General features: G+C 50.9%; 1 protein-coding gene and 1 long non-coding RNA gene across 3 annotated transcripts in view; both read right to left on the bottom strand.

Annotated features, from left to right (window-relative positions):
- Positions 1–13,851, bottom strand: part of SEPTIN9 (septin 9) — a 63,175-nt gene extending 49,324 nt beyond the window's left edge. Inside the window, exon 1 of one of the 2 annotated variants that reach the window (XM_072351901.1) lies at positions 12,927–13,851. In XM_072351901.1, coding sequence (XP_072208002.1) covers positions 12,927–12,948 — 22 coding nt within the window. In that variant the 5' untranslated portion in view covers positions 12,949–13,851. Of the gene's footprint in view, positions 1–12,479; positions 12,575–12,926 lie in introns of those variants that run through there. The other variant, XM_072351899.1, reaches the window with a different exon arrangement.
- A 7,713-nt stretch (positions 13,852–21,564) lies between these two features.
- The window catches only part of LOC140260005 (uncharacterized), a 40,365-nt gene continuing 35,131 nt past the window's right edge, over positions 21,565–26,798 (bottom strand). The window contains exons 2-3 of the long non-coding RNA XR_011905483.1: positions 22,210–22,266; positions 21,565–21,710 (exon numbers count right to left, since the gene is read on the bottom strand). This is a non-coding gene — a long non-coding RNA (uncharacterized lncRNA). The remainder of the gene's footprint in view (positions 21,711–22,209; positions 22,267–26,798) is intronic.

The raw sequence follows: 26,798 nt of genomic DNA, 5'->3' as shown, positions 1-26,798 counted from the left end.
AGCCAACCCCTGGTGATGGTGTAAGCAGGTCAGCAAGAGCTGCAGGATGGAAATGAGAAGATATTAACAGCCAGTGATGGAAGCAATGATGGGACTTCCATGATGTGAAAGGGCAAAAAGCCATGCAGGTGTCAAGGTGGGGCACTGCTGCACCTTGGAGAATGCAGTGTGGTGCAGTGGAGCAATGAGGGGTTGTGAGATGTCCCCAATGCAGCAGACAGGGGAAGGGAAGGGAAACATGGCTCATGTTGGTTAAAGGACAAGGGATGCCTTCATGGGAAGCATGAACTGTCCCTGAGAACACCCAAGGTCAGTTTGGATAGAGCTCTGAGTACCTGCTCAGGTGTCCCTGTTCACTGCAGTGAGTGAGATCAGATTGCCTTCAAGGCTCCCTTCCAAATCAAACCATTCTATGAACTATGTCTGTCTGAACCTCAGGCAGCAAAAAGAGCCCCAACCCAACACCTTTGTTCTTTTCATTCATTTTCAAGTCGGACCCTCTTCAGAAAATGGGAAATGCAGTTGCTCAGGATCCAAGCAGAAAACCTATGTAACCCAGTTCTTAAATATGGGCTTAACTCTTGTGGCACAGCACATTTCCAACTGCAAAGCCCTCCTGCAAAGCCCCCAGCTGCTTCCACCACATGATGGTTACATGGGAAAAGGGGGAGATGAACTTCAGCTGGGACTTCAGCTCCTCATTCCTGAAAATTTCCCATTAATTCCTAATTAGGAACTCAGCACCCAGGACATCAATCCTGTGCATTGCAGCCGGGCTCTTCTGTAACCATGGCATGCTCTGTGAGCACACACACCTCTGCTTCTTTCAGCTGCCTGCTTACAACCTTTTCAACCCCAAACTTTCCAGCCATATACACCAGCTAATGGCAGAAAACTTGCTTTTCTTAATACTTCTCCCATGCTTCCCAATGGGCCGTTTCCAGCAGCTCCCTCTCCCTGCACCAGCCCCCAGTTACTTCTCCTGGCTCTGAGATATTTCAAGCACGCACTGAAATCCACAGCAGCACAAAAGCCCTAAAAGCTCACAGCAGTGGTCCAGGAAGCACCACGGATCAGGCTGCAGGGCAGCGGCAGCCCCTCTTCTCCCTTTTTGCCATCAAAGATTTTATCATTATTATTCTTTGTGGACAGAAAGCAGCTCGATAAGAACAATTCCCACAGCAGCCGCAGCCCCACACCCACTCTGCTTCCTCCGGGAGCTCCTGCACGGCACTGAGACAGGGAAGGAAACGAGGGCAGGCAGAGGGGAGTGAAGGGAAAACCAACATCACTTTCCTTTGAAAATGATGTGGAACAGCCGCTGGTCCCCCTGGGAGCACATAGCATCGACAGCCCCAAAGCTGTAGTGGAGATACAGTGATCCACAACCACAATGCACTGACCACTTTTGTTCTTCCTGCTGGCAGTGATGGAGGTGGGGCACAAGGACCCCTGCAAAACCACTGTAAAACCTCCTCCCTCCCTTCCACTGGGATGAGGATTATTGCTGATGCCTCTCCTGTGTCACTCCTGCAGCTGATGCTAATGGGTGGCTGGGGGACCTCCATCTCCACCACTGTAAGAATTGCTCAGTGCTGACAGTTCAGCCATGGGCACACACAAAATTAGGTAAGATCAGCTCATAGCAAACTCCTGAGCTAGGGGAGTGCAAATGGCAAAGATGGTTCATTCATCCCAGAGTACCCAAAACTGGACCAGCTGCCTGCAGCAAGACCATGAGTGTGGGCAGAGTCTGTCTTTGCTTTAATTCTAATTGCCCTCCCTTCTGCTGGGGGACACAGAGACAGTCAGCGTGGAGCTGTGGCCAGGGCAGGACACTTGGTGCTTCCTCAATGATGCCAGCCCCAGCACTGTATCCCCCCTGGCAACTAGCGCACGCAGGTGGGAGAAGTGGGGGATTTCAGCCTCCATGAGGGAGGATCCAAAAACAGCACAGAGATCTGCTGCAGGCAGGCCAAAAGCAGCCTTCTGCCTCTCAGTGTTTGCCCTAGATGGAAAGGGGCCTGGGGGCTGAGCACCAGCTCAGAGAGGTGGCATGCAGCCAGCCAGGAGCAGGGAGGGGAACAGCCCTGCCTCAGTGTGAGAGGGGGAGCAGCTCCTCACAGCCAGACCCCCAGAAGAGGGATGGGGAAACGCTGGGGAGGTTCTGAGCTGGGGGCCCAGGGCTGGGGCAGGCTGGATGCTCTCCAGCAGTACATTGCCATTTGGACATGCACCTGGGCAGGATGGGATGGCTGCGGGTGTCAGCTCCCATTTGGCTCCAAGAGGTGTTGTCACAATGTGAACTCTGGACAGGAAAAGGCTCTGTCCATCCGCTGCAAGGTCCAGTCCTGCCCAGGGCTGGGCAGGCTCCTGTGCAGTAACACTGCAGGGCTGTGTTATCTCCACCGGCACACTGTCCAAACTCTGCTCACACCCCTAACACCAGCAGGGAAAAGGGAATGGGTCCAAATGCCTCTTCCCATCAATTGTGGCTGCTGCTATCACACCCAGAAATGAATCAGACAATGGGATCCTGGGACACCTGCATACCACATCGCCTCTGTCTGTAAGCTGAAGGGATGCTGTTATTCCCAGACACGTAATAATGGGGCAGACCAATTCAGATGACTTATATATTAAAACAAGGGAAAAAATAGCCAGAGCTTCACTTCGCTTCTGCAGACCTTCTGAAAACACTTCAAGGGATGGAACAGCTCTCCTACAAGGACAGGCTGAGGGAGATGGGGCTGTTCAGTCTGGAGAAGAGCTGGGAGAGATGAGTGGCCTCTCACTACCTCAAGGGCAGCAATAAGAGAGAAGGGGACAACTCTTTAGCAGAGTCTGTTGTGATAGGACAAGGGGAAATGGTTTCCAACTAAATGAGGGCAGATTTACATTAGATGTAAGGAAGAAGTTTTTACACCACAGGTGATGAGGCAGTGGCACAGGTTGCCCAGAGAGGCAGTGGTGCCCCATCCCTGCAGACAGCCAAGGTCAGGGGATGGGCTGTAAGCACTGATGGAGCTGTGGGTGTCCCAGCTCAGTGCAGGGGGTGGGACCAGATGGCCCTTAAGGGTTCCTTCCAACTCCAACCATTCTATGGTTCTACAACTATTCCACTGGGCAAAAAGGTGCCCAGCTGGTTACCACCAGTCTGTAGGCAGAGTTAAGACACACAGGAATCAGAGCTCTGGGCCAGAGATGGGTCTGGCCACACAGGATACCTCCTTCAGTGCCTCAGGAGAGCTCCTGGCAGCGCAGCAAAAGAAACATTTAGTAAAGCTACAGACTCACTTGGAAAATCTTGAGGACGATGAGCTATTTTGCAGCCAAGCTTCATATAAACACATTGATAACGATGTCAGCATTGGGGCTGGTGATGAATATGGCTGCACAGCAACAACAGCCCTCTCTGTCTGCTCCAAGAAAGCCTCTTTCTTGCCATGCACATGTTTAATCCATGATCGGTGTCCGCTGCCAGCCACATTCACACCTCAATCCGCTCACCTCATATATCTGCTACATATCCCCAGATTTAGTTGGAGCACAAGCAAAAATGTACATCTCGCTTGCAAATCCTGCTCTGTTATGCGCTGCCTGTGCTTTGCAGAAGCCTCCAACTTGTCCACACCTGGACATGATGAGGATGTTAATATAGCCTGAGGTTGTGACAGCATCCCAAGTCAGATGTAACCAATAGCTTTGGTGTCTGCAGCTTTGGGAGCCCCATCTGACTTTAAGTCCTATTTCTGCACCTGATTTGGGGGATGCAGCTGCACCCTGCAGCTAGTTTGGGCAGAGAGCCCAGGGGACATCCCTGCACCAAAGCCACCATCACCTCTTGCTCACAGAAACCCCACTGCACAACTGCTACCTGCACCATGTCCTGACACCAGCACCACCCTAGCAGAGATGTCAGCAGAAGATGAACTCCTGTAAACACGCTCAGGAAGATGTTTTGCTAAGTTCATAGAAATGGCCATTGCTGCTCAGTTACAGCCACCACCCTCCATCCTGCAGACACAACCTGCCATGGTTCTCATGGTCATCCCTGTGTAACAATTAACTTTTTATTAAAACCATGGAGCAAGTACTCCAAAGCATAATGAGTGTTCATGCTGCTTTCCACAGCTGGGATCTGTACAAGTCCTGCAAAGCCTCCCTTACCCGCTTGCAAGGCACAAAAGCGTGGGAGTCGAACAAGGATCAGTATTATCCACTAAACCACAGGATGAGCTTGCAGGAACTGGCAGCCTGGATGGCTTCCAGCAGCTAAAGAAGGCAATAGTCCAGCCCCGTTCTCGCACGCCAGAAATGCCGAGTATCTGTGTTCTTAAGAATGTGAAGACAAGCCGTCCCCATCCCCATCCTATCCCCATCCCATCTCCCCCAGCACACCCCTCGCAGTGCTAGCAAACAATTCTCTCTATTTTCCTGAATTAGGCATTTAAAAGGGACGTTACAGGCAGTGCTTTCCTTCTATGTCTAACAGCCTTTAGCTAATAAGGAGAAGAGCTGGCAAATCTCAAGGAAGGCTGGCAAGGAATAAAGCAAAATAAAAAGCTCATCTTGTAAGGAGACAGCAAGCAGGACTGGGCACCAGCCCTAAGGAGAGGCACGGCCAGGGTCTGTTGGGAAGGTCTCAGTGCTCTGTGTGTAAGAAGGATGAGTAATGGGGTGAATAGGGCTTCTTGTAGCCAGAACTGTCCCAAACAAGACACAGTAAAGGTGTCCGTGCTGGCTCAGCTTCCTGCACAGCTCCCAAAGCTGGGGACCTTTTTGCATGTCTCATAGTTTACAAGACTGTAACTATCTTTCAGCTACACTGAAAGCCAGATAGGATTGCCTATCTTCTTCCCATCACCAGGGCTCCCCCAGCCCACACCAGCACCTGAGGATGAATTTCCTGCCACAGCAGTCAGACCTGTTATGCACACAGGGTGTGCTTGGTCTGCACTCCACTTGGGTGCCTCTCACTGCCGGGTCACTGGGACAGCCAGGCATCGCCCAGCAGCCTGACAGAGCCAAGGGTCACAGTTTAGTGTCGTGGACAACAAAATCTCTAAGCCTGGCAATAAAAACAGCCCTAGATGCATTATCTGTGCTGTGCTGCCTTTCCCTTCCGATCTTCACACCCAGATCTGGGAGTTCCTCGCAGCCAAGCCTGCACGGAGCCAGAGCTTTCTCAGCTTGAGAGCCAAAAAGAGCCCCTGAGGATTACAGCCCATTGCTCTATTTGTTGTCAGAAAAGCACAGTGTGTCAAACATCCCTAGAAGGGCAAGGGGCCATTATTTATGACCCAGATTTATTGTCACCCCCCTTCCCTAGGGCCCCTGGAAACACATTCCATGTCTCAGAGTGCCCTGGCTTTGAGGCAAGCCCATAGAACGCAGCTCCTCGAAGCCCACGTCCTGCTTCCCCGCTCCACCCAGCCCTGGGAGCTCCCAGAGGTGGGGCATCCTTCTCTGCCTGCCAGCATAGAGATAAACACCACTCCTACACTTCCATGGAGAGGAAAAGCCTGAGCATGGTGCCTTTGGTCCATACAAAATGAACGGAGAGGGCCGTGATGGGGGTGTTTTTGGTGGCTGAAATGATGGACAGGCTTGCTTGAAAACTCTCCTACCCACACATTCACCACAGCCTCAGCCAGCAGTGGGTTTACTTCTATTTCTTTGCATCTCAGCAGGGAGATGCTAAACTGGTAGTTGTTTAAAATATACTGGTTTGGAGGAGCAGCGCTCTGAAGTTCAACTCAGCACGCAATGTGAACTCCTCATCTAGATCAGACAGCTTCTGCCCTCTGAAGCTATCTCTGGTTTTACACCACTGTGCCCTAAGGGCTTTAAGCCAGAAGCGGTGAAATGTAATGGTAAAAGCTTTCACTTTGGATCCATTTGTACGTCAACAGCCAGCACTTCTTATTTCATGGGAAAATCCATCAGCCAGAATGTCCTGAGCACAGCCAAGGTGCCTTTGAATGGGACTTCTGACACAGAACCGGATTTCCCATTACTGGCATTGCACAATGCTTGCTTCTGTCAGGGCACAGAGTGGCTCCAACCAGGAACAGAGCACCAGTGGCTGCCCAGAGAGCCGCAGCCTTGCGTGAGGGAACCCCTGGAGGAAAAGGGGTGAGTTGCTGTGCTTGGGTGGTTACTTAGTACTGCTGAGGGCCACGCTGTCTGCACGTTGCTCACACTCCCTGACTATCCACATCACCTTAAAGGCAGAGCAAACCTCCCCCCTGTAGGGGGCTCCTTGTGGAGCCTTAGAGCAGAGCTCTGCTAGCAATGGATCGGGGTCTGAGCTCTGCTGGGAGGAAACGAGAGGAGTGGGAGGAGGGCACCAAGCCAAAAAAGGGAGAGTTCAGCGTGAGCCCCACTCCTACTGCTGCAAAGCACTCCGATGCTCGTCCTGCCTCTCACATCTGGTTTTCCCAATGAACGTACTCCACCTTTCCACCCCCCAGCTCAGAGCAGCCTGCAGCTGCTTGCACCCCTTCAGCTTCCATGACCAAACTCTCCCCACACTGTCCACTCTTAGTTGTCTCCTTCCTCCACACCTGTGCATGCTCAGCTCCTCGTCTGTGTGCCAGGCAAGATTAGGTTTCTTCTCCAACTGCAGGCAAAGGGCCTCATTTCTGAGCTGCCTCCAGACCCCGCAGGCAGAGAAGTTTCCCTTTTCCCAAAATACAGTCTTAATGGTATGGACACAGCCCTACGTGGCGTTGGTGTGGTTGACAATGGCACAGCCACAGCAGCTGCCATGGATCTACACATAGCTCCTAGGCAAGGAAGCAGCAACAGAAGCGAGCACAGGACACCAGAAGTGGATCTTACCCAGTTTGGGGACTGACTATGGGATAAAAGGCCATGGGTGTCCCCAGGGGCAAAGGGACACGAGCTGGGCTCCAGCACAGCCCTTCTGCAGGGATCCAGGCACTGCTGCAGTGCTCATCCCCTGTGCATGGGGCAGTGTGGAGGGAAGGGTTTCCTGGTCTGTGGCCAACACTGCTGTTCCTCCCGTGAAGGATATTGCCTTCCCCAGGGTGTGTTTCATTTCAGAGCACGAGACATACAATTAATTTCCACAGTTCACTTTCTCTCTCCACCCATGGGGGATTTTTAAAGCTTTCTGGAAAACAAAATACCCCAAACACAACCATCTATCTGCTCCCCAACCCTGACAGTTTCCAGGAGGGCCCTTCCCTGAAAAGCAGCTGCCAATATGGGTGGCAACAAGCCCCTTTTAGGCAGCCAAATTTGGGCCTGAGCAGTTCTCTCCTTGAATTGCACAAAATGGTAAAGAAATGTTAAATGTTTTATATACTGAATCCCTCCTGCCTCAGTGCCCAGCAGTTCATCTGCTCTAAGGTTCTCTGCTCTGCTCCTACCCCATACATACACCACGAAACACAAGCCCTCCTGGTGAGTATTTCTACAAGCTTTTCTCACTCAATTTCCCTTTGACCTCATGGAAGCAAGAGAAGGCACGAGCTTTAATCCTGACCCATTCCGGGTCTTGCCGGTCCCCGGCCACCGCTGCGCAGCGCACACCGCCACCTAACGGCCCCGCGCAGGGCACGGCGGACGGCTGCTACCCTAAGTGCGTGTCCCGGCCACGCGGACATACCGTAACCCGAGCGCCGAGGGGACGGGGACAGTGCCCTTGGAATGAAGGGGCTGTGCCAAGGGGGCAGTTGGGTCTGAAGGCTCTGGGTTGAGCACTGGAGCGCGTCCAGAGAGCGGCAATGGAGCTGTGATGGGTCTGGAGCATATTTCCTATGGGCAGATGGCTCAATCTGGAGAAGAGTCTCAGCACTGGGAAGTGGGAGATACGTGCAACCCTCAGCAATTCCCTTCATCTCAGCACAGAGCATCAGGACCTTGTCTCCAGGTCAGTGCTCAAAGAACTCCAACCACATCCAGGTTCTCTCCAGCAGTGCAGGAACTGAGCCATTCTCACAGAGCACCCCCAGCTCAGCACTGCCTGGCCCCAACATCTCGCTCATGCCAGCCAGCATCACAACTCAGAACCCACAACGTGTAACTCTGGGCAGAAAAAGAATCTGAAACTAGCAAAAAGCATGCCCTGCACTTCTCACATCTCAGGAACACACTTATCTCTCCAAGCATCCGTTTCCCTGGAACCCAGAATTCACTCCAAGCACTTCTGCTTTCATTTATGAGGTATCTGGCAGTGATGGAGTCACAACACTGACACAGAGCTGTTTATGTAGCACCAACTTCACGTGGACATGGGTCAGGCTTAGCAAAAAATAAAATAAAATCCGCTTTCAGGCTCATTGTATGATTATTGCTTGTAAAACTAATTCATTTTCTTTACTTGCAAAGCTATTTCCATTCACTGCCAGCCGCAAGGCAGACACCCAAAGATCCTTCCCCAAAATCCCAGGGCAATGGGAGCACAAGTGTGTTTTCCAATGGATATACAGAAAATCTGGGACAGAACAAGTTGAACTCGATGACTCCTGTGAGTCGCTTCCAACTCAGGATATCCCATGAAGCTATGAAATCCAGCCCTATGAAATCTTGACCTGAGTTTTTTCAGGTCTCAAACCAGCCCTATAATGGGGCTGCAGTGCTCACAGCATGAGGTATCACTGCTCCCTAACAAGCAATTCTATGCATTAGTTACACCGCTCAAGCACCACATGGAGAAGCCAACAGGACAAAGATATTGTGCTTCTGAGCTCATTAAGGCAACAGAAGACATGTGTTGACCCAGACATACTTCCCTAACTACGTACTTGCTTCTACTCAGCATTGTGGTATGCTGGACCTTGGAAGAGCCCTGACTTGCATGAGAACCGTCCTCCCTCAGCCTGGCAGCATGGGAATCGTGCTGCTGGAGGCTGTGAGCCATCCTGGGGAGCACGGGGCAGGGCAGCTCTTGCATAGGGTCAGGCACACTCAGCAGTATACATTGTTACTGCACAGCCAGGAGGGAGGTGTGCCACAGCGGGCTTATATTTAATAGGGATGAGAAGTGATTCCAGCAAATGTAAAGCAGACATCAGGAAATGGATAATGTTTCATACCTTGACGTGCCTCAGACAACAGCGGGAATGCACACACCGGCCAGGAGGGAGCAGGCAGCCAGGAACAAGCTGGGAGCAGCACAGAGCATGCTGCAAACACAGCAGTGACAATGCTGCAGCTTCTGGGAACCCAGAGCCTTCCCCAGAGGAGGACCTGTTTAAGTCACAACAGGTGACAGCACCTGGGAGGTGCAGGAAGGTGGGTGCTTGAAGAAGAATGCTGATGAATAAAGCTGCAGGTGGTTTTAGGAGCACATAGCAGCTGGGGACAGCATCCCACAGCACATGCAGCAAACTACACGCATTGGTGCAATGCAGGAATAGGAGCAGCACCAAAAACCTTGAAGCAGAAAAGGTAGCTGAAGTGATCAGAAGCAACCCCAACCCTGCTGTCCTGCTTCCTGCTTTGTAAAGACTCACTTTGATAGAAGATAAAATAGCACATTCTCTCCTAATGACCATTGTATTGGACCTCTGCTTTCCTTCTGCCCAGGCACATGGAACATCCCACACTCTGTCCTCTTCTGCATTTGGTCTGAGAGCTGCTGTCTGCCTTGCTACTCTGACCAACTATGTGTGCAGCAACATATGCACAGTGTTACACTCTGTATACACACACACACAAACATACATATGTATCCACAGGTGGTACTTTGCTTAATCAAAATGATCATCAGTGGGCTTTATAACACTTCACCTGTTCTGGAGTTGAGCAGATTTCTCACAGCATGCACAGCTCTCCCAGCCTGCTTCAGGCCCTGCCTTGCACATCGCTGCAATCAGGTGTTGCAATCACTACTAGTCACTTCCATGGGCAATTGTAAAGGCGTGCATTAATAATTTACCTAGGACACGGCACTTCCTTTCCCATACACCCATCCCTATATCAACACAGCAACCAGACTCTTCTTTTAAGAAGAAGGAAAGAGCCCCGTGGCACTAACAATTAAGGCTTTGTAGAAAGTTGTGTGCTAATGAAAACAGCCATCTGCTAGGGAAAGCTGCCCCCAGCCGAGCAGCACCCCGCTGCCACCAGAGCCATCTGGAAAGGCAGAGAGTAGGATCAGATGTGAGCGGGACTGCAGCCTCCGAGCACAGCTGTCCGGTCCCAAACCATGGGAGCAGGATGCCTGGAAACTCATTTTTGTCTTTTTAAGCAGTATTAGCTTGTGGAAATGTATGTGAGGGGGGGTTAACCAGTTTGAAAGGAAAGATCAGGTTATATGAAATATGTTTCCTATATGTGCAACTCAAAGGTACCACCGGAGCCTACTGCCTTGTTACAGGGACAGGAAAACCTCACTGCTATGGAGCAGCACCAACATCACCCCATGCACTCAGTGCCTTCATCCCAAGAGCTTGTTGTCAGCATGGGATGCTGGACCAGGGACACTGCTCCTCTCCAGGAAAGCCTGAGCTGTCTTTGTACAGAGGAGACCCCATGGGACGTGCTGAGCTCCAGCAGCTGTGGGAAAACAGCCCTCAAAGAGAAGAAGAACCCAATTCCCACCCGCCCCGAGGTGCCCTCACCCCATCCGGCAGCAATACAGTCAGCTCAAGAGTCAGCTCTTCCCACCCACAGCAGAATACTAATTAAAAGCATGCTCAGAGCCAGAGCAGTGACGAACGCAGCCCCCAGCACTGCACAAATCTGCTTTCATCTGAGTCATGTTTCGGTTTAATCACTGAGGCCAGAGTGCTGCTGCACTGGGGGCAGTGCCAGCCTGGCCATGGGGTACAAGGAGAACCTTCTGAATGGGGCAAGCTGTAGCCTGTTCCTCTTCTCCCCAGTGACAGTACACATTCTGCACAAAGAACCTCATTAAAGCTGATTTCCTATGGCTCCATGCACAGGTTTCACATTCTCTGCAGCCCCTCTGCTGCTGCCATGCTGAGGATCTTCCTCCACACATCTCCCTCAGCCCCTCCAGATCAGGACAGACAGGAACAGCCCTACTTTCCCCATCCCCCCATCCCGTATTTCATGCTGAGCCACACATCAGGAACGGTGCTGAGACAGCTGGCAAAGCTCTCCCATCCTGCAGGGCACAGCAGCCATATGCCCATCCCGTGCCAAGCCCTATGGGCACAGTGCCTTAGTGTAAGGGCTGGTCACGCTCAGCTACGCCTGCCCCTGTGCCTGCCCACAGCCCTGCTGGTGCCACACCTGCAGCACTCACAGAGTTTCCAGCAAGGGACAGAGAAATACGCATGTGCTTGGATGTAGGCAGTTTGAAACATCACTCGTGACCCCAAGGATGAGCGTAAGCATCTCTGCACAGACATGCTCACCTTAGGTCTTCCTACCCTCTGCTGTTGCACTCCTGGGAGCAGCAACAGGCAGCCCAGGCACGAGGGCTCATGGTGTGTGAAGCAGCTGAAGAGTGAGAGAGACCCACCTTCACTGCACCTCTGGAACAAAGAACCCCAGATCACACCACCACCCCAGCGATCAGTCTTTCTGTAAAGCCCCCATAGGGGAACCAGGGCTGCAGGGAGACCACAGCAGGAGGTGCGTGAGGCTGAACTGCAATGGGACCAAACCAACCCTGCTGCCCCGCAGTCCCCACATCCCTTCACACAGCAGCAGAGGGCTTCCCAGCCTGCAGCACTGCCTCTACCCCAGGAGCAGCTCTCAGGAATGCTTTGAAGTGGCTCAGACCAGAGGAGAAAGCGTGAACAAGAGAGATGAGGGACAAGGAAGCATCACCCACACTATGCAGAAGTGGTGAGGAGCAGTGGGTGCTCCCGCAGGCAAGTGCCCTTCCTGAGACTCTCCACATATACCCAGAATCGAGCCCTGCAGCTCTGCCTGGGGGTTGGCCATGGCAGCAGCTTTCTCTGGCCACAGTTTCACTCCGCCCTGGATGAGCATTTCCTCTCATCCCTGTGGTTTCCCTTTAGCAGTGATGCCCAGCAACTGGTTGGGAACACCCAGCAGCAGGCTGGTGCCCGCCAGCTGTGCAGGGAGCACGGACACCCACAGTGACATCCCGCTGGGGCTCCCAGCTCCAATCCCTGCCCCTCACCTTCCCTCCATGGTTCCATGCACGGAGCCTTGCAGTTCAGCCTGCCCCATCTCCCTGTGCAAGGAGCAAAAGGTTACAGTCGTGGCCACCCTGGACATGCTGCAGAAGCAGCTTACTGAGACACCGATGCACCCAGGAGCACATTTTGGAAGCGCTCAGACATGCACCAGGATTTGCACAGGAGTGACTCACTCCTCTTTCAGTTCCCTCTATCCATGCCCTCCCCAGCGCCTCAGGCTCCACCAGGTGAGCAGCAGCATCAGCAGCAGGATGCCTGGCAGCAGCTGGGGCCACATCCATCCCAGCCGGGCAGGCGGCAGCACAGGGCAGGCAGAGAGCTCAACCACAGCACACAGCCACACACACGCACTCAGGAGCCAACCTTCAGGGCAGAAATGCGTCTCCATGCCAAGAGCTCGGCGCTTTTCCTCCCTCTTCCCGACTGGCAGCTCGGAGCTAACAGGCTCAGCATTCATCCCCCCGTGCCGCGCGGCACATGGGAACAGAGGGGGGGGTTGGGGGGGAGGTGGAAGAGAGAAACTCAAATGAGATCCAGACTCAGAGAGCAGTTTCTTTTTTCCCCCACTCGCTCCCCCCCTGGTTTCTGCTGGAACCACCTTCTGTCTGGAGGGCTCAGGAGGGAAGGGAATAAAAAGGGGGGTGGGGGGGGAGGAAAGGCAAAAAGGAAATGTTGCAAAAAATAAATAAATAATGGAATGTGCTGAACGCGCTCCGGAGCCGGGCTGCTGCTCCTCCTAAAGTACAGAAGCTGCTGGAAAGGTAGGAAGGGCTGAGGCAGAATTGAAGGTATTAAAGATCGATTGCCTACCTGAAATCCGGTCCCTCTCCATTACTACAGGATATATTTAGCATCCGCGTGTCACGGCCGTCCCTTTTTTCGGTGGCGTCCCCTTCTTTCACCCACTCTCCCTCCCTCCTTGCCTTGCCTCCTCCTCCTCCAAAAAAAGCTCTTTGTCTGGTCTAATTTCTTCAATCTGTTGCAATCATGAATGCATCCAAATTACCACATTTCCATGTGCTGATCATATGTTTGTGCTCCAAACTGAAGTAGCTTTGTCTCTTTGAAATGAAAAGAAAGAGGAAGGGAGGAAGAGAAAGGAGGAAGAAGGAGGAAAAAGGGGGTGCATGACCCCAAAAATCCTGGAACTCCCCGAAATACTCCAGCAGGCACAGGAAGAATGGAAATCCCAAGTCCTCTGTGAAACAGTCTTAAAGCCACAGCTCGTGTCGGGGGGGAGCACTCCGCTCACCGCAGCTCTGTTAATATCCACCAGGAGATGCTTAGGGAACTTGGCTCCTCGCAATAACAGCGCCAACAACTCATCCAGCGTCTCCAACCTCTCCCTGCTTCCCCAGCCTGATTTTGCTGCTATTTCCTCTATCCCCTCCTCCTTCCTTGGCGAGAGTGTTTGCGAAGAGCAAAGCTCCTGCGCGTTCCCTCCACCCTGCCAGGTCTGAAGTTTCGATTCATGCATAAACTATTCAGCTGATGAAGGCTGACTTCACTCCCGGCACAGCACCACGGGTTGCTGCTCTCTGCACATGTTGACCCTCCCCTGCAGCCGCCGGAGAGCTTCACGCCTGCTCCTGGCGAGGATTCCCTGCTCTGCCTTGGCAGTTCCCTCTGCACAGCCTCGACGGAGGGATGCGATGGGCCGGCCTTGCGGAAACTTCCACTTGGCCATCGGCCAGGGCAGGCAGCAGGTCTGTGGTTGCAACATGGGGCTGCCTGTGCTGCTCCCTGTCTCCAGCCTTTGGGCACACAGTAGGGATGCCCCCCACTCCACTAACCTTGGGGGTCACCACTGCTCCTCCGTGCCCCCAAAATGCAGGGACGCAGCAGATGTCCTCCTAAGTGCAACACAGAGCTGCTGTGGCAGATGGGGAGCACTGAGCAGTGGAGCTGACTGCCCACAGCCACCCCCCGTGCCACCCACCGCAAGTGCCTATTGACATCCTGCAGCCTGAGTCACTCAGCCAGATGCAAGGGCACAGCCTCTGTCCCCAGGGCCAGCAGAAAAGCCAGCTGCAGCCCTCAGTCCCTTGTTGGGACATTGGAGCTCAAAGTCTGCACCTATTTGCTCTGCTTTCCACCGGCAACATGAGAAAACACAGCAATCGTGTGTTTTCCCATGGAGCAGTTGATGGAGAATCATTGTCAACAGAGGGAGGAACAAAGCACATGCTGCATGGCATCTGGCAAGCAGTACAGTCAAGCAGTACAGTCAAGCCAGCAGCAACCCTACAGATAGGAAAAGCTGAAGTGGAGGAAGCCCTGGGATGCTCCATGTCTTAGGAAAGTTCTAATCCCCAGCGGTCAGAGCTTGAGTTATTTGCTAGGCAAGGAGGCCTTAGATTCCTTCCCAAATTCCTGCTCTTTCCCTATTAATGCTTTGCATGTTCCTGCTACCAGTGCCTAAGGCACTAAAGAGGGGACAATGAGCAAAACTTTCCCATGCAGAGCCCAAAACCACACTTCCTGCCCAAGACTGTGAAGGTGCCCAACACAAAGCAGGAGTCCAAGGGAGTTGCTGACCTGGTACAGCACAAAACCCAGACCTCTGCATTCACCACCATCCACAGCCCTCATGGCTGCGTGCCTTATGCCATAAGCAGGCTGACGCTTCAGAGGAAGGGAAAAACTCAGGAAGTACCAAGAAAGGAAGAAGGTGAATGGAAAGGAAGAAGGGATGGGCAGCACACATGCTTCAGCCAGGGGATTTTAACCCATTGAGAACCAGGTGATCAGGAGTGGCAGAGGGAAGGGATCATTCCTGCAGATTGGCACAAGACACCCAGTGAATTCTGATGATGATTAATGAACCTCAGCTTTCATCTCATAAAACCTCAGGGTGGATGCTCTCATCCTCAAGCGAATTTTGCAGATTCCCTTTAAAGGTGCAGCCGTGCCACTCCGCAGCACAAAACTTGGGGCTGGTAGGAGCTGCAGGCTTCAGCAGCAGCCAGACAGCAGCATGTAACCCAGCCCTCCTGCTGAGTGAGCTGGGAAGGCCAAGTGCTGCAAGTCGGTGCAGGGAGCAGAGCCTCAAAGTGCACTGACAGTGGTGCCAGAGAGCTGCAGGGCCTAGAGGGGCAGGGAAACGTGGTGCGATAGGTTCCTCACCACTCAGATTCCATTCAGAGATGAGGAAACACAGGCCTGAGCTCACACACTGCACACATCTTGCCCCATCCCATGCATACTAGGGAGGAGTGTATCTTTAAGAAGAGCCCTGCTCCAGCTCTCCTCTGTGCTGGCTCTCAATCTCTCTGCCTGAAAGCTTCAAACTGCCGGAAATCCCGAGCATATCCTCCCTGGGCTCTCTGCTTGTGCTTTAACACTCATGTGCTGAAGTATTAATAGCAGCTGGCAGTGCAGAGTGAAAGGCGAAGCAGGAGGGCTGCTCTCTCCCTCCTGATGCACATTAACTCTTCCAGGATCCTCAATAGATGCTGACCTGCTTGGACTGCTTGCTGCCATTGGCCAAGCCTCAGAGAGCACCCATGCTTCATAGAAGCACAGAATGGTTGGAGTTGAAATGCGCCCCTCAAGGCCATCTGGTCCCACCCCCTGCACTGAGCAGGGACACCCACAGCTCCATCAGTGCTTACAGCCCATGCCTTGACTTTGGCTGTCTGCAGGGATGGGGCACCACCACCTCTCTGGGCAACCTGTGCCACTGCCTCACTGCCCATGGCATAAAAACCTCTTCCTTACATACAGTCTAAATCTGCTCTCTTTTAGTTTGCAGTCATTTTCCCTTGTCTGATCACACAGATCCTGCTAAAGACTCTGTCCCATTCTCTCTTACAGCCCTCCTTGAGATACTGAAGGCCATTCTCAGCTCTCCTCAGAGCCCTTCCTTCTCCAGACTGCACAGCCCCAGCCCTCAGCCAGTCCACCCCTGGGAGCATTTTTGGAGCCCTCCTCTGGATGCACTCTAACAGATCCAAGTCTCTTCTGTGCTGAGGACTCCACATCTGGATGCAGTGCTCCAGTTGAGGTTGCACAGAGCAGAGGTGCAGATCCCCTCCCTGACCTGCTGACCACACTGCTTTAGGTGCAGCTGAGGGTACAGTTAGCTCTCTGTGCTCCATACTTTCATCTCCAAGTTTGTATGGATAGAGGAGGTTGCTGCGACCCAGAGAAGGGCTGTGCTCCTGTCCTGCACATAACGGGATAAATATAGCAAGGAGCAAATTGGTGCTCTCTGCCCAAGGCACAATTAGGGGTTTTGGGAAATGCCAGACACCGCCGGATGTGCGGCTGAGGAGGCTCACGGCACGCCTGTGGTGCAGCCAGGGCTGGGGGAATTCGCCTCTGCCCACGTGATGAGGGACACCACGATGGAGGGGAAGAGGGAAAGTGGAGCAGCCATGAGCTCTGCCAACAAACCCAAGGGCAATTTGCAAACTGACGTTTCAGCAACAAAAAAGACGAGGAAGAAAAACACCACAAGGAGACGCGCATATCCGATGGAGAGAAATGTGACCACACACAGCAACATAGGTAGCCAGCACTGCAGGAGTTAGCACACCCCAACCAGGCCAAGGCACACCAGTCCTCCTTCAGTTCCAGTAATTAAGGAATCGCGATACCTTAACTCTCAGCTGCGCTCCCTCCTGCATTCTAACTAAATGCACATCACTTGGAGCACGTGGCATCCCCACAGGACCACCCCAGGCAGCTCCACGTGTCTGCATTATGCAAGCACAGGATGTGTGTCTGTGCAGCAAACCAAGCACCTGAGCCCAGAGCAGCTTTCCCACTTTAATTTCTTGCTGCCTAGGGTTTGGCTTTCCTTCAGAGACACCTCCATGGAGCTGTGTTGCTGCAGGAGGGATTCTCCAGGCTGACATGGCTTCACCCTTTGCTGCTTGCTCAGGATGAGGAGGACGGAGAGGACACGTGTCACCAGGAGCCTGAGGAAACGAGCAGTGTGTGTGTGCATGGGGACACTCGCTGGCATAGAGAGCTGCACAGCTGGTGTGCCCTGTGTGGAGCAGGGAACAAAGAGGAACAGAGACTGCCTGAAGAAATGTGTATGACCTCATGTAGGGACACATCCAACACATCCAGGCTGCAGCTACAAGTCCTGGGTTAACCCTTCTGCAGACCTACCAAGGTGAAAAGGCGCAGTCCGTGTTGAAAATATCACAGCACAGAGAGGTGTGTTCCCCCAGCTCACAGCAGCAGACTGCACTCACAGCTTGGTCATAGAATCATGAGGTTGGAAAGGACCTACAAGATCATCTAGTCCAACTGTCCTCCCATTACTACTGCTACTACAAGCCACTAAACCATATCTCATTGCTCCTTATCCAGTCAATGCCAATAGGAAACCAAGGCAGGATTCAGCAAGGCTGGGATAAGATGAAGGTCTGGATGAAGCCTAGTGCAGGAACTCTCAGTTCAACTTGCTCAGGCACTGTAGTATCACAGAATAGCTCAGACTGAAAGAGACCTCTAAGACCATGTAGTTCCAACCCTATGCCATGGGCAGGGCTGCCAACCACTAGATCAAGCACCAGATCAGGTTGCCCAGGGCCCCACTCAACTTGGTCTTGGGCACCTCCAGGGATGGGGAGCCACGGCTGCACACAGAGGGCTGTGCTGTGCTCACGCCTGAGCTGCAGGAGGGATATGCCAGTTCTGGCAGTATTTCCCTGGGGAAAAACAACTCAGGAGACCTAATGGTTTTTATAGCACTCTGAATTAGCTTACATAACTGTAATCAAGCACGCCTGGCTAGGGAGCCCCTGGCTTTTGTATTTCTTTTATTGCCACTATTTTGGTTCACCTTCTAAAGCTGCTCTCTCAAACAACGAGCACAGAGAGATCATCCTCAGGCCAAGGGACTAAACAAAGATATGGAAACGGCACAACCTATTGCCATATTTACCTTAAACTCAAGCATTTGAGATCCTCACTGCAACATCTGACTTCATCAGGGTTCATGAACTTGGGATGCCCAATTGAATCTTGTGCCCACAGCCCCTCACCAGGACACACGGCTTCTCATTTCAGTGCCCCAGAAGGACTGCCAGTGTCATGGGCAATGCAAACAGTGCTGCTTACAGCATCTCTACTGCTCTGTCTCCCTCTGTGAAATGGGAATGTCAGTTCATGTCAAAGGGAAACCACCAGGCTTAAGCAGGGAAAGGCAAAATAAGGAGAAATAAGAAGTATCTGTGCAACAGCTCTGATAAGGAGTCACACAGAGACACTGCCCCAGTTGTCTGATAATGAAGGAAGCATGGCTCTTTTCTGGCAGTGCCAAAGCATTTTCCACAAGGAAATGAGTGTGTCATCAGCCATGGAGCTCTTCAGCAAGTGCCTGTTTAATTACACAGCCCTGAAGTGAGAGCTGCGCTGGAGCTTGGCACCACATAAAGGGTGGACGAGGGGCTCAAGATGACCCAAAACCCAAGCAGCCTGATATGACTATAAGGCCTGGAGGGAGTCCCAACAGAAGTATTTAAACAACATTAAACCAACTGCTTTGATGATGGGTTTCATGACATCAGTGAGTGCCCCCTTTATAATGCAACCCAGATAGCTGGCCTTGAGCTTTATGCCTCTCTAAATTATGCTTCCAAAAAGCCCCGAGACAAGCTGCGGTTGATTCCCAGCCAGCTGCTGACACTGCAGGATGAGGCTGCACCGCCTGCCTGGGATGGGAGCATGGCTGCAGCTGCCCTGGCAGCCTGCCCCTGCCCTGCTCCATACAGCCCAGCAGCAAGACAAAGGCTGAAACAGGAAAGCAGAGGCACCTGTCCCCCTCCTCTCCCTTTGGGGTTTTTCACAAACAAAGCACCTGACCTGAAATAGCAGCAGTGCAAGAGCAGCGCAATGGGATGGCATCCTACTCCCTCCTACATCTACCTGCACAGAAGGGATGTGGTGGTTCAGTTAAATCAATAAATATACATTTCTTCCGACCCTCCTATAATTGCATCTACAATGGGGAGTTCCTTCCTTATAGCAAAACCCAAATTGCAGCCTGGAAGAGAATCAAAGTCCAGCTGGCAGCTGGGAGGAACCTGATGCTGATACCTTCCACTCCAGCTGCTCCAGGGCTGTTCTCTGCTGCTTTGGAACACAGCTCTGCTCTGGATGGCAAATGTCAGCAAATATTTCTCCCTTTCAAACCCATCACGTACAGCTATAGGAAAATGAAGTGGGAGTAACTTCCCCAACACACAGTTCTTACCCTTGCAGAAATATTACCCTAAGCTACCAAAAATCAGATGACGGTGACATTTTAGAGGCCAACACTGCACTCTGACAGAGCCCTTCATAATAAAGGGCTTCCCAATTCCCTCTTCCTGCCTGTTTCCAATTGCACATTGAACAGAGACACTCACAGAACTCAGCCTCATCAGCAGGCTCTCATGTCTCAATTGGGGGGTGACGGTGCCAAACCCCATCACTTTCCCAGCCCAGGTCTGGCTGAAGGCTGCACCCCAGGACAGCACTGCTCCCCATGGGGAGCTGGATCCTCACAGCCAGACCACCTCAAAGAAAATATAGTTCCCTGCAATCCCATGGGGACACTGGTTCCTTCAAGAAGCCTGTTTCCTATTCTAAAATAGGCGCTCTCAGACACTCTGATAGCCACCAGCTCTCCACTGACCACCAAGAAGCCCAGATGTGTCCCCACCACAGTGGCTTACCCAGGACTACACAGAAGCCCTGCATGAAACAAAAACTGAAGCTCTAAACTCTCAGAATTGCTGCTCCCTGAGCTGGGTGCCAAGCCACACAACTGCCTTCAAAACAACAAGAAAAACCAAGAGGAGTCATGGAATAAGGTTCCCAAAAAGAAGTCAAAACCAGATTTGGGGTCCCAATGTCACTGTGTGACCCAGGGATATGCATGGTCTGTGGATGACTGTGCAGCTATCTGAATCCCAAGAGCCAGTGGCTATGGAAATGCATGTCATCCCTTTCTTTGTTTAGGGTGGCAAAGAGCCCAAAACAACCCCCTTCTGTGATGCTTCATTTACAGCCACTGCTCAGTCATCCCAGTCCCAATTTATCTTGCATAGGAATAAAAGCTTCTGGGTACAGGGCCAGATGTGCAGAGGGGAAAATCTGGATCCGAAACAAGGGGAAATTGAGTTGCAGTTATACAGAGTCATAAATATTTACTGCAATGTAAAATGGAGCACAGAGTTGCTCATTTGATTTTAACTTAAAATAAAATAAATTAAAAGATCTCTCACCAAAAAAGAGGAAAAGTATATCATCAGAGCCTAAAGAAAACAAGACTGAATAAGTTGTGCTGTGTCTTCCAATTTAGATTCTCCACACTTCAGTTACCCTTGGAGCTGTACCAATTCCCCTTTCTGTCCTTGGACATATGTATAGGAAAATATGCGATGCAAGGGCTACAACTGCAGTTTTGTTGTTGCACACACAGAAGATAAACATGCAGTTCAGTTCAAACTCACAGCTCTGCACCAGTGGCCGTGTTTCCAGGCAGTTTTTGTCACTGCACTGCAGCTCAGCTCCCAGCTCCTGCTTCCATCAGCACCCAGACCAATACCGACTCCACGTGATTTATTACACAATGCATATTTCCAGCTATCCAATGTCAGTTTGTGGCCATAATCCTGATCAGACCACAATTACATCCGCTGATACATCACAGCATCTCAGTGCTCTGCAACTGTGAGGCTCCAGAGCTGCAAGGACAGTGTGCCATGCTCCCTGTCCCCAGGTCTGTACCATACCTGCAATACCTCTGGGCCTGTCCCTCCTTCAGATGAAGGCCAGACAGACAGTGCCATAGCTTCCAAAGCCCTAAAGTGCACCCTAAACCAGATGCCTGTGACTAATCCCCATCCCACATGTGCTCATGCCCCGATACAGCAGAACGTTGAGGTCAGTGCTCCAGGAAGGCTTCTGAGGGTGGCTTTCTCCTCCCCCCAGCACAAAGGGAAAAGCTGACAACAACTGTTTGGATAAATCCATCTGGGAGCTGAGACAGGATATGAGGGCTGAGAAGATGAATTGAAATAGCAAACAGAGCCCACAGGGAGCAACTGTTAGTGACAGAGACAGAGGGAATGGGAGCGGATGGAAGCCCCGACCTCAACATGAGCAGTGCTGGGCATGGAGCAGGCAAGCAGGGTTCTCTTTAAGCAGAGGTGAGCAGCAGCACCCCAGGGAAAACGATGGGGTGATGCCAGAGGGGAGGGTATACCTCAGGTTGGATATTAGGAACGATTTCTTCCTGAAAAGAGTGGTGAAGCATCAGCACACACTGCCCAGGGGTGTGGTGGAGTCACCATCCCTGGAGGTGTCCAAGAACCACAGAGATGTGGCACTGAGGGATGTGGTCAGTGGGCATGATGGGGGTGGGCTGATGGCTGCAATTAGTGAGCTGAAAAGTCTTTCCCAACTTTAGTGATTCTATGTATTCTGTGCAGCCCAAGAGGCACACAAACTGCAGAGCTGACAGACTCAGGTGCTCCCAAGCACAGCAGCTGCTCTGCTGCATTCCCAGAGGCTGCAAACACCTTCCAGAAGGAACCCCTCCCACCTGCTTCCTTCTGAATCAGAAACAGCTTCAGAAACATTACGCTGCAATTAGGAGTGTAAATTTAGTCATAAGTACGTATAATCCATAAATCTCCTCATCCAATAAAAAATAATAGCTAAAGAGAGTAAGAAGGAGACGCTAATTACTAAAGCTATATTTCAACCTCAGGCCATTCCTGCTTTCTGTTACCTGCTGTCAGACCCCTGGAACTGAGATGGGCTTTTCTAATTATTCTCTCTGGATCCATTATTCAGTAAGTAATTAATCTTTTATTTTACACAGCTCTCTCTTTTCACGGTTATTTTATATATACTGCTCTCTTTTATATAAATGCTGCTCTGCCTATACTACATGGAGAACTCAGCATTTATCAGCAGCCTTCACTTATATAGGAGGCAGGAGCTGCATTTTCCAGGGGTTACTCCTTCCATTCTCCCAACCCGTTTGCTGTTAACTGGTTGGTTGGTTGCATTTGTTGTTGGTTGGTTTTGTTTTTTATTGGATGAGGAAGTTTCAATAAGAAAGAGCCATGCAACTCACTGGGGCTGGTCTGATCGCTGAGCCTGCGCAGTCTCCCACTGGAGGTCCGGGTGATCCCTACAGCAAGAAGAAGGTTTGCATGAGCCAAGGGATGCATGTGAACACAATAAGTGCATCAGTTTCTCTTTCTTAAGCGCAACAAAAGTGGGCAGGAAAGGAATACACGCACTGAGCCCTCAATGTGGGGTGCTGTGTTCTGGAATGACCCCAAAAACTGTAATTTACCCATACAGACATTTCCCTCTGGGGGTTGTGCAGGACGAGAAGGAGCTCCAGGGTCCTTCCATCATCTCAGCACAATGATGCAAGCTGGTGGCCTCCAGAATGCAGTAGCCATGTGGACTCCTAGCTCAGCCCTAACTCTACCAGGTCACAACAATGTATTTAATAGGAATTTCCACTTTGCAAATGGCTAAAAATCTCCCAAATCTTTTCAGTGATGGTGTCATTTAATTGCAAGTGATAGACTTTAAAACAAGTATCTTCTCACCAATATGTTGGACAAGAAGGATTAAAATAGCATTAAAATAAGCTGCAACACATCCTCCTGTTGCAGTATGTAACATCGCCTCAATCATACACACCTTGTCAGCTGCAGGAGTTTGCATCATACACAAAAGAGGGAAAGAAAGTATAAAAGGCAGGAAAACGTCCACAGCATCAGGCCTGGGATGGAGGGAGGGAAGGGAAAAGCACTGCCTGGCAACTCGACATGGAAAAAATGCCTCACGCTCAGAAACTCCTGCTTGTGTGTATGCATGTGTGTGTATTTTCTCCCTGCCTTCCCTCTTCCAACATAAAAAGCCTCTGTGTCTATGAAGCCACACGGCTGAACCACAGGGCTGCTCCTGGGGAGCTACAGTGGCACGGGGCAGCCCTGGGTGCTGTGCTGCTCTGCACATCACTCAACCCACACTGCCCATTACTGACACAGAGACAAGGGCTCGTGATCTATAATCAGCATTAAAGCTTTTAACCGGTGTTGTATTTTTTCTTTTAACCAGGGTCCCTGATTTTTTCTTAATTACTTCACCCTCAAACACCCATTGCTGCTCTGGCAAAGGAGGAAAAGGCACAGTTCCTGTGCACAGAGAGGCAGCACCTCTGCCCCATACATGCACACACAAGATGCTGCACTGAAATCTGCCTTTAGAAACTGCTCAAAACCCAGAGAAAAACATCCCTGACTGGTGACACACTGAAGAAGGCAGATATACAACCATGCTGAGCTGGTTAAACACATCCTTTCATGTTCAAAGGTTTTATCCAGTCTGCGGCAAAGCAGGATGGAAGCGGAGCAAGGAGCTTACAAGCTTGGACAGGATCACACATAGGAAATGGGCTTCATTCCCTTCAGCAGTGGAAAAACACACACATGGGTTGGAGCGTCCTTGAGGCACCACTGCAGCACCCATGCATGGCTGAGCAGCACCTTTGGGCAAACCCTGCTGGTAGGCCTATCAATACCCTGCCAGTGCTATCTGTAGTCTTTTTAAATACATAAGCGAAAAGGTGGGCAAGATGAACTGATCTGTATTGGAGATGGGATTAGAAGGAAGTTTTTCCGACAGCTGTTGCTCCAACCTTTGCGTCACACAGTATTAATAATAGATAATAACACATAATAATCCCCTTCCAATGGAAGGGGAGCAAAGCAGCAATTCATCCAGCCCATCCAACACCTCAAAAACAGATCTGGAAGGAGGAAGCAGCACCATGCAGCCCCAGACCACGATGCCTCATGGCCCCTCCACCAAGAGAGCATCCAGACAGCCCTGGAAAGCCAATAACAAGCAACATGGAATGCTGGCAGGCTAGCAAGACAGAAGTTCTGTCAAAAAACGAGAAAGCAATAGCTAAAAATATGCTGCTCTGAAAAGGCTGCCAGGAAGCCAGTGATGTGGGCAGGACTGGAGCATCAGCACACCAACAGCATTCCAGGGTTATCTCTATTTATAGTGTAGGAGCAGCAGGCTGAGCCCCACTTTGGGGCCATGGGGCTGTGAGATGAAAATGCTTTCCACCCCAGACACGGTGTCTATGAACCTCCCCTCTTAACACAGTTCAAGTGCCCTCAGGCCATCCTATACATTTAATGTAGTGCACTGGACTAAGAAACATAATGAAATGTGTTTTATTTGGTTGAAATCTGGAATGCTTTCCTGCACTCCAGTGGAATGACTTCAAACTGGAAGAGTCCAGCAGCCAGCTAAAATAGGTCCATCCAAGAACTGTTCATTCAGCCCAGCAGATGTGTGACAGCAGCACAGCACTATAACTTTCTCAGAGTTCAGCCTCACCTTGGCTCAGAGACTGAAGAAGCAGGTTTTCACATTGATCATCAAGGACTAATCTCCCCCAGACCTGCAGGCTGGGACCATCAGGCACACCTGGTGCACAGCAGCACTGTAACCACATTGGGTTGAATAGTGCTGATATTGGACACCACAACCCTGTGTTGCACATCACAGCTCAATGCAAAACATTGTGGTCTAGTGCTGGACATCACAGTTCAATGCTGGACATTCATGCTTATGTCCAGCACTAATCAGAAACACGCACCAAAGAATAAAAGACACTTTGCTAGTTCCTGTGTAGTGGAGCTTCTTTCCAAAGTGGAACACAGCTAGACAAAGACTTCATCCCCTGTGCACGGACTCATTCTGAATCAAACATTTTCAGCAGCAATTTGAACTCCTCAGGTTTGGAGCACAGCTGCACCCAGGGGTGAAGGTTACCCACAGGAAGGGGATCAGACCCTTCTCAAGCACAGCTATCAGTACCTGGGTGCACCAAGGCTGAGCACTGCTAAATGGCCCATCTGGACAGAGCTGGGCTAGGCTAGCCAGCAGTGCTAACTGGCACAGCATCATTAACACAAGCAGGGTGGTGAGTTCACACACAGACAGAATCTGGCCCAAGGATTACAGATAATCCTCAAGGAAACCACAGGAAAATTGACATTAGCAAGACGCAGCTATTCCTACCACGTTATACTCCTAGCAGAAGCCAAATACATTCTAACACTAAAAAATACTCCAAAATCTTGCTCTAATGATAAGAGACAACAGCAATTAAGCCACAGTTTTTCCAAGGTCAGAATGGTTTCCCTAAACCAATGAGTGGCCTGCCCAGAACTCAGCAAGGGGCAGGGGGGAAGATCCTGTGTGCAGTGGATGGTAGCACATCAGCCTTTGATCAAACTCAGGCATGGATTCAAGTTTGTAGCTCTAACCATAGTAGTTCCCAGGATATCAGTTAACACATCCATAGAGATCAAGGCTGGAAAAAAAGAGCTTAAAATCACCTTGACTGACCCACAAAACCCACAGCATATCTTTCCATCTTGAATCGTGCCCAGCTGACCTTGCTTCAACCAAGAGTTGGCTTTTCAAAGATATTCAGCCTGCATTGTCAAGGCTGAAACTCTGGAACAAGCCAAGCTGCTTTGTGGTTAAAAGCCTTCCAACAGCTCAGGGTCCACGGGTCTCTGTTCTGAGGTGAGCAGTCTCATCTCTGAGCAATCAGTTGATAGAAATATCAAGATCATTTCACCGCTGTGTGTGATGACCTGTTTTTTGTTGCCCACAAATTCCTAAACAGCTGATAGTCATTGAGAGATATGCTGGACAACCATGAAAGCACAGAAAAATTAGCACAAGCAGTTTTTTTTCTTATGAAAAAAGCATGTTAGTCATCATCTGTGGTCCTTCTGGCTGGAGTATTCCAGTAATCCAACGGGGCAGCGGAAAGGACGCCACGTCACCACGCTGACATATCAGACGATTTGCACAAATGCATATTTATAATGCAAGAACCCACACATTGGAAGGGACAGGCAAGAACGGGTCTGTTATGTGTGCTGTCCATTTTGCCTGTTTATGCAATTCTTTTCTCTAGAAGAAGGAAGGAACAGAAAAGCATTCTTGAGAAGCCACTGGGAAGAGACCTTGGATCCACTGACAAGTCTAAAATCAGTTTCAGTTCACTGTTGAGGTTAACCAGATTTCCAAAGAGATGTTCCTCTAAATTTAACCTGTCTTCACCGCTCTCCTCACATGCAAACAGCATTAAGCTTCTGAAACCCAACAGAGCGGAGCAGCAGGACCTAAGGAGCACCACAGTGTCCTCATGGTCTTTTTGCTAAATGAGTGGGTTTTGTAAGGCTGGCTCAGGGCTTGCAAAGCCAAGAACAGCTTGGATCTGGTCCCACTCATTTCTGTAGAACCTGCAGAGACAGGAAAGGGGGAAGGCACCACAACTCATCCAAGCTGTGGCTTTGCTCGAAGAAGGAAATAATCAAACTCCTACAGCTGCCACCACAGCTTCTGCAAGCTAGAAATGTGTTAGTTAATGATTAGCATTAATAGCACAGGAGTACCCAAGTGCCTGAATGGTCTAAGGATAGGGCATGGCACGCAAAGCACTGTGCAAACAGAGGATAAAACAAAACGATCGCTGCTCAGCCCTTTCCCTTTGCGTTCCAAAAAAACCCCCAAGCATTTACAGCATTCAGACCCACGCGTGCACCAAATCTTCCCAGGTTCATCTGGCAATAGCCATGGATTAGCTGGAGAAAACCACTATCA

This window comes from Excalfactoria chinensis, chromosome 17 (genome assembly GCF_039878825.1).
Source record: "Excalfactoria chinensis isolate bCotChi1 chromosome 17, bCotChi1.hap2, whole genome shotgun sequence".
Classification (NCBI taxonomy): Eukaryota; Metazoa; Chordata; class Aves; order Galliformes; family Phasianidae; genus Excalfactoria; species Excalfactoria chinensis.
The sequence above is the reverse complement of the archived record's forward strand: the minus strand, read 5'-3'. Positions and strand labels throughout refer to the sequence as shown.